General features: G+C 35.3%; 1 protein-coding gene across 2 annotated transcripts in view; it reads left to right on the forward strand.

Moving 5' to 3' along the window:
- The window catches only part of LOC137394890 (cytoskeleton-associated protein 5-like), a 59,161-nt gene that overhangs the window by 26,017 nt on the left and 12,052 nt on the right, over positions 1 to 21,092 (forward strand). For both annotated transcript variants that reach the window (XM_068081668.1, XM_068081669.1), the window contains exons 22-29: positions 508 to 579; positions 1,154 to 1,318; positions 1,664 to 1,771; positions 10,064 to 10,213; positions 11,063 to 11,266; positions 16,193 to 16,328; positions 17,469 to 17,662; positions 18,019 to 18,200. In XM_068081668.1, the coding sequence (XP_067937769.1) occupies positions 508 to 579; positions 1,154 to 1,318; positions 1,664 to 1,771; positions 10,064 to 10,213; positions 11,063 to 11,266; positions 16,193 to 16,328; positions 17,469 to 17,662; positions 18,019 to 18,200 (1,211 nt within the window). The remainder of the gene's footprint in view (positions 1 to 507; positions 580 to 1,153; positions 1,319 to 1,663; positions 1,772 to 10,063; positions 10,214 to 11,062; positions 11,267 to 16,192; positions 16,329 to 17,468; positions 17,663 to 18,018; positions 18,201 to 21,092) is intronic.

A 21,092-nucleotide genomic window follows, 5' to 3' on the forward strand; every position in this document is an offset into this window, starting at 1 on the left:
ATCAGCGAGTGTTCTTACGCTTGTTGGGCTGCTTCAATAAGTGGCAGGCTCAATGGTCTTTTTTAAAGCATCTCTTTCATCATGCGATATGCAGCATAGAAAGCTTGTTAACAAATGTATGAAAATCATTTTATGATTTTCACCCTCTTACAATGCCCTTATGGCAATAGGTCTCCACACAAAATGTTTGGCGTGTGAAAAATCTGACAGTTTTTGTTTCGTGAATAACCTAATTACTGCATGCATCATTAGGTTTAAAACCACTAAATTTTTGCTTTGCATTTTGGCTTACATTAAAGAGTACCTATTGGTTAGAAGAAATACCGCAGCTGTCGGTGTCACTCTACTTGACGGCTACAATCAGTAGTTTACTTGCTGGTAAATGGCATCTCTATCCAATGAAGGATGTTTAGTATTGATAGCAGTGCGTGGCATCAGAATTTTGTTTTAAGAACATAATGTCAGTATAATGTTATAGTAGTAACTCAGTCCTCATATTGCTTACAGAAATCATCAAAGGATACAGTGGTGGGACTACTTGAGAAAGCCAGAGGTGAACTTCCAGCCAAACCAAAAAAAGTAAACAACAGTTTTTGTTTGTTTCTCGTCTTTGCATGCCTCATAATTAATATTTTCATAACGAGAGACAATTAATTCATGCTATTGTTTTATTTGCTACATTTGTACAGTAACAGCTGCTACATTTGACGTTATTCTCTCATTATCCAGCTTCTTTGGTTAGTTAAAATCAGGGTTGGTGCAAAAAATCAGATGATTTAAATCGTTGATTTGAAGCATGGTTTAGAAATGAGTTCACCAGAATGTCAATGCGCAATGCAATACATGGACAGTTTACTTGAGCAGAACTAAGCGAAAAAAATTGAATCTATTAAATAAATCGTAAAAATCGAAAAAATCATGATTTTCTCCAACCCTGGTTAGTATACTTGTTTGCGTAGCACTAAGATTTGTTTGTCATATGCTAAGATTCTCAAAATAATTATGCAGATGAATGTAGAAATATGTGAAAATCAATATGTATTGTATAAAATGTGATTGATATCTGAGACTCTAAAATCATATTTTACCCCTGCATAGCATTTATGCAACCAACTAACATTAATGAAGAAAGTAACAGCATATAATGCAACAGGTGCAAAGTGTTCCAGTCGTGCAGAGTCATGTCTCTATCAAAGAGATCGATGACCTCTTGAACGACAAAGACACGGAAACTGAACCCTCTGCTACCAAATCGTCATCAGCAAAACCTGCCAAAGCAGGAGGAGCAGCTAAAAAGGCAGGAACTGTTCGTGGAAAGGTATGCCTTAGTTGTATTATGTTAGTCTTCTATTCATTATACCTGCAATTAGTTGTCACTTGATACTACCTATGTGTCACTTTATATTGAAAGACTGGCTCATGCCATGCATTAGTTGTTGTCAATTTCTTTTTCACTGGATTTCCAGTGGCGTGTGTTATGCTTCTGTCTGTATTTACAGATTACAGCATTGTTTCGATGCCTGAGGGTAATCATTCACTGTTTTATGATTAACTATCTATGCCTAACATGCGGCGCCCGCTATTTATCAATTTCACATTTATCCAAAATCGGCTATCTGGTTTCGAGTTTCTAATAATTTACTTTTTGCTTTCTATTTTATAGGTAGCTCCGGCATCCTCGAGAAAAAAGGAAGTCGAGGTGGACACAACTCCGATAATCACTAACACCTACACTAAAGCGCAAAGACTCAAAGAGGAGAAGAATCTCAAGGTAGTGTTCAAAAGAGGCTGTGCCACATTCAATTGTTCCGTACATAGTCTGACATTAAATAAGCAACAAGTTCCATCGATTCAAGTGCTGCGCCCGTACTATTCAGAGCTTATTTCAGCAAACAACATGAGAGGAAAGAAGCACAAATTAGTATTTGTTTTGTTTAAGGCTCTGAGGTTGATTTAACACCAAGTCGAGCAGTTTACGCTCATTCGGTCATTGTCTCGACTAGTTTCAACGACAGTATTGCATCAGTTCATCTAGTACTGTCACACTCATCAGTTCATCTAGTACCGTCACACTCGTCAATTCATCTAGTACCGTCACACTCATCAGTTAATCTAGTACCGTCACACTCATCAGTTCATCTAGTACCGTCACACTCGTCAGTTCATCTAGTACCGTCACACTCGTCAGTTCATCTAGTACTGTCACACTCGTCAGTTCATCTATTACTGTCACACTCGTCAGCTCATCTAGTACTGTCACACTCGTCAGTTCATCTAGTACCGTCACACTCGTCAGTTCATCTAGTACTGTCACACTCGTCAGTTCATCTAGTACTGTCACACTCGTCAGCTCATCTAGTACTGTCACACTCGTCAGTTCATCTAGTACTGTCACACTCGTCAGTTCATCTAGTACTGTCACACTCGTCAGTTCATCTAGTACTGTCACACTCATCAGTTCATCTAGTACTGTCACACTCAATACTCTTCGTGATCCACAAAGTAACGTGAAGACTTAAGAGTATCATATATAATAGTAGTATTTTATATAGTAGTATTATATATAGTAGTATTATATATAGTCCCACGACCAGACGAGCGGAGCGAAGTTTGAGAGTTTTTATGATAAATGCATGTGCACACAACTTACGAAAAATTTTCATCAACAACGTCGCAAGCCCTTGTTTCGAAATCTCATCAACAAATTTAACCATCGTTTTGTAGGGCCGTTAAAGTATAATAACGATACAAAACACATATAAGCCTATTTAAATATATTACCAAGTCTTTGTAAATTGTCGACAGTATCTTAAAACTTACCATCTGATCGAATTATACACAAATAGCCAGATTATTTGGCCGAAAATCGCCACAAAACGCTTGAAAAGCTTGGTTTAATAAAAGTTAAGACCGGCCTACGATACGCCAATAAAGCCGTGCGACAGATAGTAGAACTAATTAGCAGTGCGCATTTCACGAGAAAACCGTGCTCATTTCACCAGTTTATGGCATTGTTTACTTGTAATCGAATTTATCCGAAGGTTTCTGTAGTAAACGTAGACCGTTTGAGGCGTAGACCGATTTACAGGCACGAAATTGTGGTACTTAGTTTATCAGCCTATGTTTTTTTGTCCAATCACCGAAGGTTTCATTAAATTATTTAAAACGTTAGCCGAAATTCTTTACAACTTATGTACAAGCTAGGGCCGAACTACAATGCCCCTTTATGACAAGAACATTTTTTTATGTTGCTGCAGTTTGCAGAAAACTTCTAGACGCGTGAACGCTCATACTTGCTTTCTGTTAAAGATCGCTATCAAAACCATTCTACATTCAACACAACCAACTTTCAAACTGTGTATAGTACACAGTAGCTTGCCATTTTACTTCCAATTTTGCATTTCAGATTTATAATAAACATATTTCTTTATTGTTGTTAAATTACATACATGACAGTAGGTTAGGCCTACAGCTTTAATTAATTATTAATTAATGACTTACTTGTTAACAACTTCGCTAGGGAGCGCATCACTCGATTAGCTATCAATGACCAAATCCTACAACGTAGAAGAGAGGAGACTAGATTGCGTGACCTTTAACAGAACGCTGAACTTATCTAACTTTTCTATATTTCTTGAAATTGTTATTTGCACCTTTTTGAAATCGTGCTCCCTCAACTTTATTTTATGTCATCTCGAACAACTTTCATTTACACTATACTCTGCCAATTCCTGCTGACAACTACTTTTTCAACAACCAGCACTGCCATTTCTTTTTTCCGTTATCACTTATTCCATTATCAGGTCGTGGGCTGCATGACGGGGAAATTTCTAGTAGTATTATATATAGTAGTACTAGAAATTCCACTGTCGTACAGCCCACGACCACTGATAATGGAAAAAAGAAAGGGTACTGCTGGTTGAGAAATGCAATATTAGCAGTCAAGTGGCACTGCAGTGCAATAGGATAACTGCAATGGTAGCTGCAACGGTAGCTGTAATGTACTGGGTGGTATTATGTAGAACAAACAGCAACAATGAAAGGAAAAGATTATATGTTTATATCTCTCCCCTGCAATAGGAGAAATGCAATATTAGAAGTAAAATGGCAATCTGCTGTGTAATATACATAGTTAGAAAGTTGGTTGTGTTGAATGTAGAATGGTTTTGACGGCGATCTGTAACCAAAGTGAAGAAATGGGTCATGATCACAGAAACCATGGTTAAGTCGGGTGTGTGAGATTTAGAGTTATCTACACTAGCAGAAGGTGAAAATTCTCAGTTATTTTGCAAAAAAGATTTGCTTTCAGCTTAATTACAGCAGATTTTATGGTCAATAGACTGAATGCATGTTTACCATTAGTGCGAAAACATAGTTCTGAAAAAAAACTGGTGTTAAATTTTGAAAAATGAAAACCAATGCACAATTTTGTTTACATTTCAAAACGTCATAGCAACCAATATCAAGAAGTTGTGATATTTTTTTAGATTTTTGTATTTACATGCAAAAATTTATGCTGATTTTAAAAATCTAAACAGATTTTAGTTGGTTGTCATAGAAATAGCTGTATATCTATAAGAAAGTGTAGACCTATAACTTAATTTTGCAGATATTAAAAATGGCTTGGCAGTACCGCGATATTAGGCACAGCCGTAGTATCACCAACAAAATCTTTAGAAAAATTATAACAGTAACATATCGCACACCATCGGTCACTATATACTTCGATCTTATAAATTCGAATGATTATTCTTATAATTAAATCTTATAAAATTGAATAATCATTCTTATAATTAAATATTTTTGCAAGATATTAAAAACGGCTTGGTAGTACCTCGATATTGGGCACAGCCGTAGTATCATCAACAAAATCTTTAGAAAAATAGTAACAGTAACATATTGCCCACCATCGGTCACTATATACTTCGATCTTGTAAATTCGAATGATTATTCCTATAACTAAATCTCATAATAATCTTATAAAATCAAATAATTATTCTTACAATTAAATATTTTTGCAAGATATTAAAAACGGCTTGGTAGTACCTCGATATTGGGCACAGCCGTAGTATCATCAACAAAATCTTTAGAAAAATAGTAACAGTAACATATTGCCCACCATCGGTCACTATATACTTCGATCTTGTAAATTCGAATGATTATTCCTATAACTAAATCTCATAATAATCTTATAAAATCAAATAATTGTTCTTACAATTAAATATTTTTGCAAGATATTAAAAACGGCTTGGTAGTACCTCGATATTGGGCACAGCCGTAGTATCATCAACAAAATCTTTAGAAAAATAGTAACAGTAACATATTGCCCACCATCGGTCACTATATACTTCGATCTTGTAAATTCGAATGATTATTCCTATAACTAAATCTCATAATAATCTTATAAAATCAAATAATTATTCTTACAATTAAATATTGTAATAATTTTATAAGAATCGTTAGAAAAATACCATCGTCATTTCCTTTACTTTCACTGCTTTGGACATCAGTTCGAATACCAAAGTACTCGTAATAAGTGTCCAAAATGTCAGTTATCTTTAAAATCGGCAAAAAAAACGATTACTTTTCAGTACTTCTACGTTAATTACAGAAACCTTCGGCAATTGGACAATGCCATAGACTGGTGAAATGTGCACGTTTTTCTCGTGAAATGCGCACAACTTAATGGTTCTACTCTCTGTCGCACGGCTTTATCGGCGTATCGTTGGCCGGTCTTAATTTTGATTAAAAAAGGCTTGTCAGGTTTTGGTGGCGATTTTAGGCCAAATTAATCTGTCTAGTTATGTATTATCCAATCAGATGGGTAAGTTTTAGGATATTGTCTACACTTTTCAAAGACTTGGTAACATATTTAAATAGGTTTATATGTGTTTTGTATCGTTATTATACTTAAACGACTCCATAGAAAAATGGTTAAATTTGTTGAATGAGATTTCGGTACAAGGGTTTGGGACGGCCCTTGATGAAGAATTTTCGTGAGGTGGGTGCACATATGGATTTATCATAAAGCTCCCAAACACTCGCTTCGTTCGTGTTTGGTCGTGGGATTATATATAGTAGTACTATATATAGTAGTATTATAGATATAGTAGTATTATATATAGTAGTGTTATATAGATATAGTAGTATTATATATATATAGTAGTATTATATATAGTAGTATTATATATATATAGTAGTATTATATATAGTAGTATTATATATAGTAGTATTATATATAGTACATAGTATTATAAATAGTAGTATTATATATAGTAGTATATATAGTAGTATTATAAATAGTAGTATTATAAATAGTAGTATTATATATAGTAGTATTATAAATAGTAGTATTATATATAGTAGTATTATAAATAGTAGTATTATATATATAGTAGTATTATATATAGTAGTATTATATATATAGTAGTATTATATATATATTATTATATTGGTATTACATATATATAGTAGTATTATATATAGTAGTATTATAGCATTATCTGGTATTGTTACAAGTCATCTGTGAGCATTGCTGGTCATTCGCTTATGACTTCTTATTGAATTTTCTCTGCCATTTGGGAGCATCTGGTCAAAGAATCAACATCTTAATGCTGGATTTACGATCGCCTGAACGTACAAACTTTCTGACTGAAGACTTGAGCAAGTATTATCTTGAGATAGGAATTAGTTTACAATGCGTAACGTTCAAACTTTCTTGAAGCTTTACAGTTTTGTAAACAAAAACATTGTAGAAATTAAGAATAAATGTAAAAATAATAAAAATGTAGGAAAATAAATTCTATATGCCGAAATTATGTGTAAAATGGAAATCAATAAAGCATAACTAGTGAACAGAGGTTTATAATGTTGCTTTATTATATATAAACATGAAGGAAAGTGTAGGTTCAGCAATATTTAGGTCATAGAAATAGGTTAATTTAAACTATATTTAGTTTAAGTCGGCTCTGGTTATGCTGCGTATTTCTTTGATCAAACCTAAGCATTGCTTAAGCTACACTTGTGTATACATGAACTACAGCTGTGTACATATGAACTACACTTGTGTACATATGAACTACACTTGTGTACACGTCGGCTAAAGATGAACCAACGATAAAACCTTTTTTCTTCGTTTATTATTTATTGATTTGTTTTTACACATACATGTACTTCAGATGTTTAAGAAACTTTTATGAAAACTATCATTGTTTGTGTCTTCTGGAACACATTGACTGAAATACAATGCGTTCGTACAAAATTATTTGCCCCAATTTAGGATGGGTTGGGTATTAAAAAAAAATACCGGAAAGGGTTAACTATGTATGTAATGGTTTGAAAGTAGACTGCATGTATATTAGCTTCATATGGTTGACAACTCGCTAGTCACGCTTGTCAAACTGTTACAGTCTGACAATGAGTATACTTTTAAATCACGGTGATTAAAATTGACAAATCTGATTGGCTGAACTGTTTGAAATATGATTTTTACGATAGTCGAATTTCAGTTTTTTGTTACAGTTTCGATTTTTAAAGTTTCAATGTTTAGTAGTCTACTCGGTGGAATATAGACACACAAAACTGATACACGGTGGAATATAGACACACAAAACTGATACACGGTGGAATATAGACACACAAAACTGATACACGGTGGAATATAGACACACAAAACTGATACACGGTGGAATATAGACACACAAAACTGATACACGGTGGAATATAGACACACAAAACTGATACACGGTGGAATATAGACACACAAAACTGATACACGGTAGAATATAGACACACAAAACTGATACACGGTGGAATATAGACACACAAAACTGATACACGGTGGAATATAGACACACAAAACTGATACACGGTGGAATATAGACACACCAAACTGATACACGGTAGAATATAGACACACAAAACTGATATACGGTGGAATATAGACACACAAAACTGATACACGGTAGAATATAGACACACAAAACTGATACACGGTAGAATATAGACACACAAAACTGATACACGGTGGAATATAGACACACAAAACTGATACACGGAGAATATAGACACACAAAACTGATACACGGTGGAATATAGACACACAAAACTGATACACGGTAGAATATAGACACACAAAAAACTGAAGCTTTCCAATATTGGCAATTGTCTCGGCACTCTTTAGAGGATGATATAAAATTATTGATGACAGTATTTGGTTGAGGGAGGAATTTATATGATTAATATTACTGAAATGGAAATAAATGTATATCTAGAAGTGTTATTCATATAAAGGAACAAGCGGGTGATTGGTTTGTAAATAAAAGGAAAGATCATTTATTTTTGTGGTGGTAGTTATTAGTAGGTAGAGTATTGACAACCCTTAATTAATGTACCAGTAGAGATGATTGACTATTTACATGTTCATTTCTGTTAGAGTTATCTTAGCTGTATCTTCGTGAAGGCAAATCTTATCAACGATTCCATTTTATTCTTTATTTTATACTTGCATTTTAGGCTCGCTGTAAAAGTCAAATATCATCTTACTATCCGTCATGATTTATCTCTTCTAATTTTATATTCTTTCATAATAAGCCATAGCCATTTAATAGGTTCAATTGTTTTATCTTGCAATTAACTATAAATAAACATTAAATTTTTATATTGCCATGATATTATTACATCTATGCATTCTGCTTTCATAAATTTAAATCAAGAAACGGGTTTTGGTTCAAATCTTTTGTTTTTGCATCATGTCAGTCATATTAGGATCAATTTGAAGCTGAGATCTAAAGTTTTTGAAGGAAGAATAAATGTTAGCAGTAACCCAACAGCTAATGACTATTAATATTACATATAATATAGTCATTATAAGTATAATGACTATATAATGACTATATTATATATTATATAAGTTAGGAAGTGTCCAACCACAGAGTAATCCCATCTAATAAAACACCATATTGTTTGCAAATAACTAGTTATAGCTAGTTTTAACCGGCTGATAAAGCTATTTATAAACCCATATTAAAACGTTTCCAGTTGTTACAGGACTCTTTCAGCAGTTTTGTTTAAAGAAATCCATCGTACCTTTATTTTAAGAATGTTGCTGCAAATGATTGCTTGGAAATTTGGGAAGTTGTGTTCTTCTTAAGACTGGCCAAAACTTTTTTGTCCATTCATTCAAGTGCTAGTTCGAGCTATAAATTAGACTGCTTCACTAATGTTTAAAAATACTTACATTTTGACATAAGTCAACAAATTGTTGTTGTCCGTAAAGGTGACTTACGCTTTTCTTTTATGTTAATCTTATTATCTGTAACAGTAAAACGATAGCTTAGAAACGTTAAACATTTAGAAACAGGATTTTATCTTCACTCACCTTGACTTCATGGACCTTCATTCAACCATCAGTACTGACCTGTCTGTGACAGCTCACTCCCTGGCAGCTTACTCTCTGGCAGCTTACTCTCTGGCAGCTTACTCTCTGGCAGCATACTCTCTGGCAGCTCACTCCCTGGCAGTTTACTCTCTGGCAGCTTACTCTCTGGCAGCTCACTCTCTCGCACCATACTCTCTCACAGCTCACTCTCTGGCAGCTCACTCTCTGGCAGCTTACTCTCTGGCAGCTTACTCTCTGGCAGCTTACTCTCTGGCAGCTTACTCTCTGGCAGCATACTCTCTGGCAGCATACTCTCTGGCAGCTTACTCTCTGGCAGCTTACTCCCTGGCAGCTCACTCCCTGGCAGTTCACTCCCTGGCAGCTTACTCTCTGGCAGCTTACTCTCTGGCAGCTCACTCTCTCGCACCATACTCTCTCGCAGCTCACTCTCTGGCAGCTTACTCTCTGGCAGCTTACTCTCTGGCAGCTTACTCTCTGGTAGTGTACTCTCTTGCAGCTTACTGATGAATCTTCAGCTCTCTTGCAGCTTACTTATTGCTTTACTGATGTTTACCCATATCCTAAGATATTAAGCCAGGCAATATTCGGTGTATTGCCAAATAATTAGCAAACCTTCTTCATTGAGGTAGGCCTCTAAGTGCTCACTGCATGTTGTGATTTCAGGTCCTAAAGTGGAACTTCACGGTGCCTAGGCTTGAGTTTGTTGATCAGCTGAGAGACCAGATGGAGAAGAACTTTAGCTCTAGTATAATGGAGTTGCTCATGCACAAGGACTTTCAGAAGCACATCAAGGCCATTCAGATGCTCACTACAGTATGTTTGTGTATGATAGATAAATGGAAGTGTAGATAACTGAACAAGAGAGTCAAGTAGTACCAGTGTTATGAGTACAATGCTTGACATTCTTATGAGGGGATCTCATGACATGGGTTTGTTAAAGCTGATCAGTAGCACTGGCAGCCGTGTTGGTATTCGTATGGTTATAGACATATGGTTATAAATACTTGAACACTTTCATTTGAAGTGCAGCTTGATGGTTATTTATTGTGCTTTGAATCTAAATGCAATTTAAATATTATTAGTCATGAAATACTTTTGTAATGCCAGCCATGTACATGATAACATTTGGCGTTGTATCAATTGTTGTAAAGTCAAAATCTATACAATGTCTCCTCTTTATGGGATACGCCATAGTTGTAGCTGTGATTATTTTGTTCTGCGATTTTAATCTTGCAAGAGAATTTGTTCACATTTTTACAAAAACGATATTACCATCTCAGTGAGCATTGCTTTACAGAGGTGCCCACAGTTGTAGATCTTTAGCATTGTTTGTTTATGTCACAAGAAAGGCAATGAATCTCGATAATGGAGGACTGTTCAGGAAAGTTGTAGACTGAAGTGTTAGTGTTGCATACAAAACTACAATTGTATTTATTTAAATTTTAAGTAGAACAAATTTATATCCGTATCCTCAGGCCTATCCCTCATATAGTGAGCAATAGTGTATGAAATGATTTAAGTAATCTAGGATTGACAGGTCATATCGTCAGATATTTACTCCTGAGCTTGTAGGTACAGAGTACTCGGTGCATTGTGCCACTGACCGATAGGATTTGAACAGCCTTCTAGTTCTTACCCAGCGCTCTGCTGTTTACACTGTAGGCATTAGAGAGCTACAAAGCGGAGACCCTGGCAAATGTTGACCTCATACTTAAATGGTTCACGCTGCGATTCTTCGAGACTAACCCGAGCATGCTTAACAAAGCGCTCGAGTACCTGCTTGCACTCTTCGAGCTCATGCACAGGGAGAACCAAATACTGACAAACAGTGAGGCAGACGCATTCATACCCTACATTATACTCAAGGTTAGTTATTATATTAAAGTCCATTGTCTTGTCATGTGTATCCTAGATAAAAGCTCGTAACAGGTGAGATTTTGAACAGTTTATAAGTACTTGAGTAGAAGTGTTTTATTGTTACATACAGGACGAAAAGTTGTTTCAGTATGCCAAATTGGTATCAGGTTTATTTGTGTAATTGTAATGAAATGATAATTTCTGATGAGGTAAAATTTTCAACTAACCTTTGGAAGTCTTGCCTTCAACAAGTGAGCATGGAAAACCTTTTGAAATTGATTTTGACAATAGTAAAAACTGAATTTATTGAGAATGGATAATTTATTGGCAAGCATTTCTGCTAGCATTGCTGTTTATATTTGTGATTGTTAAACTCTAAAAGTGAACTTCAGCAAGCTTAGCGAATGCTGCTACTTATTGCAGACAAATGTCTCCTCACGATTGCCTTTCTTAACATACGGCGTAAACTTCCAAATATTTGGCTCTACTTCTAAAGTGATTTCTAACATCTTTCGAAGTTCTTTGAAGTTTCATAAGTAAAGGTGAAGAGGCTAGTAAATATGAAAAGCAAAAACATACTAAAATTATAAACTTTGTGTAGTTTAAATGAGAGTAAGTTGTACCATGTGTACCTCTGAGCTGATGCATTGCTGATCGTACACTTGTATTCATGTGTCGCTTCAGTCACCATAGAGATCTCTTCATTGCCTATTTCTTGTTCATTTGATTTTACATACATTTTACTATTTAACAATTTACATAGTTTAGTATAATTCATTTTTGCCACTCTACCTCACTTCCTGCAGGATTTATTAGGGAATCGTTATCGGTTTTGAGAAGAAGTTGAATGAATTATGATGTATTCTAAGAGGAATACATACATACACCATCATCATGATGGTTTAACATACAAATTAACTTTGCACATGGAGATTTGACTGTAGTTTTGGCAGTTCCTAGTGAGTCTACTACAGAACTCCTAATTGCATTTAGTCATTTTCTGTACACAAAAAGTGTCTGCTTTTTGTAAGAAATTAATACTCAGTTATAGTTGTATATAAAAGGTAAATATTACTCGTAAGCATACTACACAGCAGCCGTGGTTCAGTGGTTAGTGCACTGGCATATAATTGGTAGGCCAGTGGTTCGAATCACAGAAGGACCATTACTTGTGTTAGGAAGGGCATCTAGCCTCAAGTGTTCCTGTGCCAAATCCCATGTGCACATATGGTCACAGTACATTTAGTTCCAGAATATAATCTGGTTCGGAATAAAGTGACATACATGCAGCAGAGAGGGAATAAATCTTTATAATAAAATTAAATTAAAAAATTAGTATCATTAATCATGTGGCTTTTACAATATCGAAATGGCTATCCATTCATTGATTCCATGGTTAAATCATGTAAATTGTTCATTTTGTTATGTATTTCCTGGTGAAAAGACTGGTGTTTTCTACATACGCTGGATTAGATGTTCATATAATTTTCGTCAGTGTAATTATGTACATTGTATTCTCATGCTTCAAAAAGTTTCTTTGGCTCGTCGGCCTTTTAGATTTTATTATATGAAAGCTGAAATTTTTTTATTGAATCGAACAAAATTCGTTTCATAAAGTCCATGAACTATGCGGTTCTGTAATTGTAACATCAAATTGTATTAGCATGGGCAGGTATATTACTATATATTAGCATGGGCAGGTATATTACTATATATTAGCATGGGCAGGTATATTACTATATATTAGCATGGGCAGGTATATTACTATATATTAGCATGGGCAGGTATATTACTATATATTAGCTTAGGCCAGGTATATTACTATATATTAGCATGGGCCGGTATATTACTATATATTAGCATGGGCAGGTATATTACTATATATTAGCATGGGCAGGTATATTACTATATATTAGCATGGGCAGGTATATTACTATATATTAGCTTAGGCCAGGTATATTACTATATATTAGCATGGGCCGGTATATTACTATATATTAGCATGGGCAGGTATATTACTATATATTAGCTTAGGCCAGGTATATTACTATATATTAGCATGGGCCGGTATATTACTATATATTAGCATGGGCCGGTATATTACTATATATTAGCTTAGGCCAGGTATATTACTATATATTAGCATGGGCAGGTATATTACTATATATTAGCATGGGCAGGTATATTACTATATATTAGCATGGGCAGGTATATTACTATATATTAGCATGGGCAGGTATATTACTATATATTAGCATGGGCAGGTATATTACTATATATTAGCATGGGCAGGTATATTACTATATATTAGCATGGGCAGGTATATTACTATATATTAGCATGGGCAGGTATATTACTATATATTAGCATGGGCCGGTATATTACTATATATTAGCATGGGCAGGTATATTACTATATATTAGCATGGGCAGGTATATTACTATATATTAGCTTAGGCCAGGTATATTACTATATATTAGCATGGGCCGGTATATTACTATATATTAGCATGTGCTAATATATTACTATATATTAGCATGGGCAGGTATATTACTATATATTAGCTTAGGCCAGGTATATTACTATATATTAGCATGGGCAGGTATATTACTATATATTAGCATGGGCAGGTATATTACTATATATTAGCATGGGCAGGTATATTACTATATATTAGCATGGGCAGGTATATTACTATATATTAGCATGGGCAGGTATATTACTATATATTAGCATGGGCCGGTATATTACTATATATTAGCATGGGCAGGTATATTACTATATATTAGCATGGGCAGGTATATTACTATATATTAGCTTAGGCCAGGTATATTACTATATATTAGCATGGGCCGGTATATTACTATATATTAGCATGTGCTAATATATTACTATATATTAGCATGGGCAGGTATATTACTATATATTAGCTTAGGCCAGGTATATTACTATATATTAGCATGGGCAGGTATATTACTATATATTAGCATGGGCAGGTATATTCCCATGACCAAACACGAGCAAAGCGATTGTTTGGGAGATTTATGAGAAATGCATATGTGCACACAACTACCGAAAAATTATCCGTTAACGGCCGTTACCAAACCCTTCTACCAAAATCTCTTCAACAAATTTAACCATTTTTGTGTAGGGTCGTTTAAGTATAATAATGATACAAAACACATATAAACCTATTTAGATATGTTACCAAGTCTTTGAAAGGTTACTGCAATATCTTAAAACTAACCCATTTGATCGGATTATACATAAATAGACAGATTAATTCTACAATTCATTCAATTAGACGGACCAACTCTTCATCTGCGCTAGTCAGAAGCTGCTTATCATAGATATTAGTTTTTATTTTAGCGATTCAGAATTATCAGTGTATGTGTACGGCCAATTGTGTTAAACATTAGACGGGTTTATATCTCCGCATATAAACCGATTCAAGAGCGTCAAAAAGTTACCAAACTCCGGGGTCCGTCATATACGCGCATAACTCTGTGGTTGAAAGTGAACAAATAAACATTATGCTAACTTGATTTTAACAACTATAACTTGAATTTCTATTAACTCAACTTTATTAGTTATTAGAAAGTAAAACAACTTTATTAATGAAAGTAAAACAACATTAATCAATAATGACTACCACCACCATTAACTCTTTCACTACCATATTAAATCTTTTACGGAGATAGTTAACATTCGGTAAAACCAAATATTTGACATTGGGGCATATAAGTTGCCATAACATTTGACCAAATTAATTAGCATAAAATTTTACATCAACTGATGCCATAAAAAGGTCACAAATATGTTGCAGAATCAGTTAGGACACTTATTTGACCTCATACTAACGTGGTTGACTAGTTAAGCATGTTACGAGTTAGATTTGTTACTACTATTACTTTAGCGCGTGGCATTATTATTATTACTGGTATAAATAAATACATCCTATTACTATTGCCTAATAGATAAACATCAGCAGTCCATTGATTTAAAATTTGTGAAACCTACATAGCTGTAATTCTTCTGATCATTGCAAACAAATAGCTGTAGAATGTGTTTTTGCAAAGCAAAACTAAGGTCATCGTGAGATTCAAACACGATTTCCTATAGCTCAATGCAAACATATGATGGTTTCCTTTTGATTAAGCGGAGACATGATAGGCTAATTGTACAACTACTCACCAATCAGAAACGTTTTGTACTAAGCCTGCAAAAATTGCTCCATTTCTGCAACCTTTTGCTTTGATAGGTACGTACAGTGTGTTACGGTTTATAGGGTTGGCTTATATGCGGTTTTCTATAAATTCTCTGATTTAAGGAGTGTTTTAGGGTCGGCTTATATTACCCTGATATGCGAGATAGGCTTATATTACGCTGATATGCGAGATAGGCTTATATTACGCTAATATGCGAGATAGGCTTATATTACGCTGATATGCGAGATAGGCTTATATTACGCTGATATGCAAGATAGGCTTATATTACGCTGATATGCAAGATAGGCTTATATTACGCTGATATGTAAGATAGGCTTATATTACGCTGATATGCAAGATAGGCTTATATTACGCTGATATGCAAGATAGGCTTATATTACGGTAGTTCAATACCCCTGCCCTGGATATTCTATAAGGAATTCCGTCGACTTGCCGGTGGACTGAAATGTTGTAAACTAGTTGTCATACACCAAGTCGGCTGGAGGCTCATCATGTTCACCTAATTGCGTTAACTCAGTTGATTTTCCTCTGCACTTTTATAGCTATACAGCTGCCAATCAGCGACTGGGGTAGTGCTTAGCAGGAAACTTATATGTAGGCTTTAGCAGTACTACTATGTTCTTATACTCCGTTTTAAGTTATTACTGTTGGTGATATATTCTTATGATCGTCGTACACCTTGAATTTTCATTCCTTGTTACCATAGGTTGGGGAATCTAAGGAGAATGTGAGACGAGAAGTGAGAAAAATATTTCAGTCCCTGTCCTGCGTTTATCCCGTAAGCAAGATATTTATGTTCATCATGGGTGGCCTTGCTTCCAAGAATTCCAAACAGAGAGCAGGTAAAATGGCTATATGTTATCCTGACAGAAAACAGTTATCTCAGGTTCGCTATAGTCTATGTAGGAAACTATTGTTTTAATGTAAAGATGAAGCGGGTAACTTTGCTTTGGTGTATAGTCTAGACATAGAGGTTTAGTTCAATTTGGTTCAGTCTAAGCAGAGAGAGGATCATATCAATTTGTTTTGGACACTTGACATTCGTCTGGCTAAACTGAGAGCAGGTAACTCCAATTCTTGGTGAAATCTAAATAGAGCATAACTTTACATCACCGTGTTCTGTTACAAAGCTTAGAAGTTGTTGACTACTTCTTCGAACACCTGTACATGTCTTCAATTAGCTGACACTGGTGAACCAGATGCTACAATGAATTGTAATGGATAAAACTAAACGTACTATTATTACTACAAGCTATTTTTAGCTTGTAGTAATAATAGTTGTAATAATAAAAAGCATAATTCAGTTTTTTAGTCTGAATTATGCTTCCTTTGGAGTCTTCTCTCACCATTCTGTCACCATTCTCTTTGGCTCTGCGTACTTTTAGGTACATTATTTAAAATGTTTTTGCGTTTCAAAAAATATTCATGTGCGGAGTCTCATTTGTCGCCTTATTTGTCTTGTCTTCAGCAGAAGAAAAAGTGATTATGGAAACCTTCACATGAAAATATATTCTTGACTGGCTTGTTTTCAATGGTGTTCGATTTCAACGGAATTATCAAATCAATATTATAACTGCATTAGATCGTCTGCTATTATATTCATTGCAAAAATGATTTTCACTTTTGCATGAACAGCTTGACTTTGAATCATACGACATCCGGCTCAGGGGCACCGGCTGTTGTTAAGAGGCACCGGCTGTTGTTAAGGGGCACCGGCTGTTGTTAAGAGGCACCGGCTGTTGTTAAGAGGCACCGGTTGTTATTAAGGGGCACCGGCTGTTGTTAAGAGGCACCGGCTGTTGTTAAGGTAGTGCTTAACGCTACTCCAAGGGTTAGTTATAAGATAAATCAGCGTGAGGCTTTGCAACTATTTCCTTGTTGGCCTTCGAGGTTCCTTCCTGTTAGTACTGCAATCTCTTGAAGTCATTCCTTTATGATGTGTGGTTGAGCTCTCACTTACTCTTGATATCAATGCTATGCAGAGTGCCTAGAAGAGCTGGGTTGCATGATGGAAAAGCATGGCCTAAGTATTTGCCAGCCGTCTACCAAGGAAGCAATCAAGGAGATTGCGAAGCATATTGCTGACAGAGACAATCCTGTGAGAAGTGCTGCTCTGAATACCATCGTGGTCGCTCATCAAATAGTAGGGGACCAAGTCTACAAATACGTTGGCAGGGTGGGCACTAGACTCATTTTTATGGTCTGTATCTTAGCCTCAGTAGCCGTTGGTGCATTAATGGCCACCAGTTAGAGATATGGATCCTTTTTACTGTAGAAGTCATATTTATTTATTGATTGATAGCATAGCATTATTATTTGTTAGACATTTGTGAGCAGCTGATTGTACTACAATGAGGTTGGGTCATTCTTGGTTGGATGAATGTCAAGGTATTTTGTTATACTATTGCGGAAATCTATTTTTGGGATTTAACCAACAACAACTCTAGAAAATATTCTTTTTGATGAAACAATTGTGTAATCATCACACATAGCAAACCCGTGTTATCTAACCTTCCATATGACTTTATCTAGTTGAATGATAAAGAGCTCGGTATGCTGGAAGAAAGGATTAAGAGAGCCTCCAGGTCTAAGCCAGCCCCAGTAATTAATCCAGAGCCAGCAGCCCCAGCTCCTAAAGCTGTAGGTCGTAGTCGGCCCTCCACTGCTCCCACACAGCAAGGACATCGGTCAAGCAGCAATCCGCCAACCAATCGGTATGCACAATGTTCATGCGTCAGAGTTATAAATTAATGTCCATATGCATATTCATACACTCGGAGTTATCCTTCATATTTCGGTTTCAACCATATGTTATCAACATTGTAGTTACTCTAGTAAGATCTGCAAACTAATCCAATTTTACATTTTAGCATACGTATATCGTACATGTCTAACGTATATCGTACATGTTTAATGTATATCGAACATGTCTAACGTATATCAAACATGTCTAACGTATATCGAACATATCTAACGTATATCGAACATGTCTAACGTATATCGAACATATCTAACGTATATCGAACATGTTTAACGTATATCGAACATGTCTAACGTATATCGAACATGTCTAACGTATATCGAACATGTCTAACGTATATCGAACATATCTAACGTATATCGAACATATCTAACGTATATCGAACATGTCTAACGTATATCGAACATGTCTAACGTATATCGAACATGTCTAACGTATATCGAACATGTCTAACGTATATCGAGCATGTCTAACGTATATCGAGCATGTCTAACGTATATCGAACATGTCTAACGTATATCGAACATGTTTTTGACAAAGCAAACATTCCGTTATCCTGGCCTACAAACATTATCTTAACCTACAAACATTATCTTAACCTACAAACATCTTAACCTACAAACATTATCTTAACCTACAAACATTATCTTAACCTACAAACATTAGAATATCTAGAGAAATGTTAGGCCACAGCCTGATGCATGGCCGCTCATGCAATCATCGGCTGTTGGCGGACATATTTGACTCGATTACCGTACAGGATGAATTCATTCGCGGAGTTATATTTCGCGAAAATTGTCTTTTCATGCATATTCGCGGATGAATTTATTCGCGGCTAAAAACTGCCACTCTCTAGGAAAAGTTAACTCTATTGCGGCTAGTAATAGAGTTATTCCTACGCATGCGCACACCGCGTGTTCCGGTTTATATTTAGCTTATAACTGCGAGGCGATCTTGCTAAGCTACGGTAAACAATTTTTGCTGCGTCCAGTGGTTTTTACGAGTATTCATCGTTTTGGAGGCCTTTGATAAGCCAACAACTTGTGGTAAGTAATGAGTTTTTTAAAAACTATTTACTAAATTAATAATTGAGTTTTACTTCAGTAAAACGCAATATTTATTTTTTCCATCCCTACCGCTTTGTTATTCGTTTTAGTGTGAGAAAGAGCCCAATTATCTACACGAACCATTGGCAGTAAAGCTAATAAACGCAGACTGCGCAACGGTTGGTCATCTACCCCGTGAAATAAGTAAAGTAAGCAGCTTTTTCATCATATCCGGAGGTACAATGACTGCAAGGGTGGTGGATGTTATTCCTAGAAGATCACCAATCATTCAGGGATGTCTTGAAATTGAAGTGACCGCAGCTGCTAACGAGGAGAATATATCTGTTTTAAAAAAGGAACAAGAACGCCTTTAGGATCACAAACTTTTGGCCAACCAGCAGAACGTTGCAATAGTAAGCCACGAGGAGACTTCTGATAACTGACTTACCAGCCACGTAGTAGTGAGAGAATTGCCTTTAACATCTGCCCAAGACAGTGACCGCGATATAGAGCTGCTATTACCAAAATAACTAGTCAGAGAGCACCATTACACGCTAGTATTCACTTATCAAGAGTATCAGTTTAATTTTATTGCTCTAGACAACCGCCATATGGACTAAACTGTTTATATTTACTCCATTCATCGTTTGTAAAATTGTATTTGAAACATTTTATTTGTACACTCAAGTTTGTTATAAATTATAATATATCTATACATGAAATAAAATATATAATTTAATCATGTTTGCTGCAGCGATATCAAGGAGTTGTTGTCGATGAAGGGGTCTAGGTTGACTGGTTGTTTCTCTGCCAATATTTCTGCCACGGTGAATATTACTACTTGTCTTTAGTTTTCGTAATCGGAGTAGGTTGTTTCATTGTCAATCTGCAGTAAACACCAAAAAGAAAAATATTAATAAGTGTTAAGGAAGTACAAAAACAATAGCTGAAGTATTTAATGAAAGCGAGCAGTTTTTAAACAAAAGAATTAACTAATGCAGTTAATTATGGAAAAACGTTTCTGCAAAGCAAATACATACCATCATGTCTAGATCAGAATCATGATCGTCCTCTACTTCGGTATTAGAGATTGATGGAGTGATTTCAATGTAAAAAGACTAGGAGGGATTTTTTGCGATGACGAAGCCACGCCGAATAACTTGTGAAAACCTTGAATAATTTTGTAAAGTTTGATGCAATGGCAATAAAGCTCGAAGCCCGGCGATGATTTTAAATAAATTTTGGAACTCGGCTACGTTTAGTACTTCTGCCTAGTGGCTATTTTTGCGATGACGCCATTCTGCATATCTTGTGACAACCTTCAATAATTTTTTAAAGAAATGTGATGCATTGGCAACGGTGTTAGCTCACAGCCCAGGCAATGATTTTAAAAATGTTTTGAAACTCAACTACGTTTAGTATTTATATTAAAAACCAGCCTAGCGGCTTGTTTTTAATTTGATGCAGTAGTTATTCTCCCTTGTGATTAAAAATAGAACTAATTATTCACGGAATTTTATAATTCGCGGAGTTGCCTGTTCGCGAAATCGCGAATTTTTATAACCAACGAATATTTTCATCCTGTACGGTATCATGTACCATCGCGCACCCTCATCAAAACAAACAACTACCACATTTTTTCTAAAATTGTGAGAGATGTGGGATTATAATCCACATGCTTCACTTGTACTCAAAACCTATAAAAGCACCCTTAGGTATATAAGTGTCATGTCCGTAGATATACTTACATACTTTTTGATAAATTATGTTCTTTTAGTATACTAATTGTTATCAATTTT

The sequence above is a fragment of the Watersipora subatra genome, chromosome 4, assembly GCF_963576615.1.
Source record: "Watersipora subatra chromosome 4, tzWatSuba1.1, whole genome shotgun sequence".
Classification (NCBI taxonomy): domain Eukaryota; kingdom Metazoa; phylum Bryozoa; class Gymnolaemata; order Cheilostomatida; family Watersiporidae; genus Watersipora; species Watersipora subatra.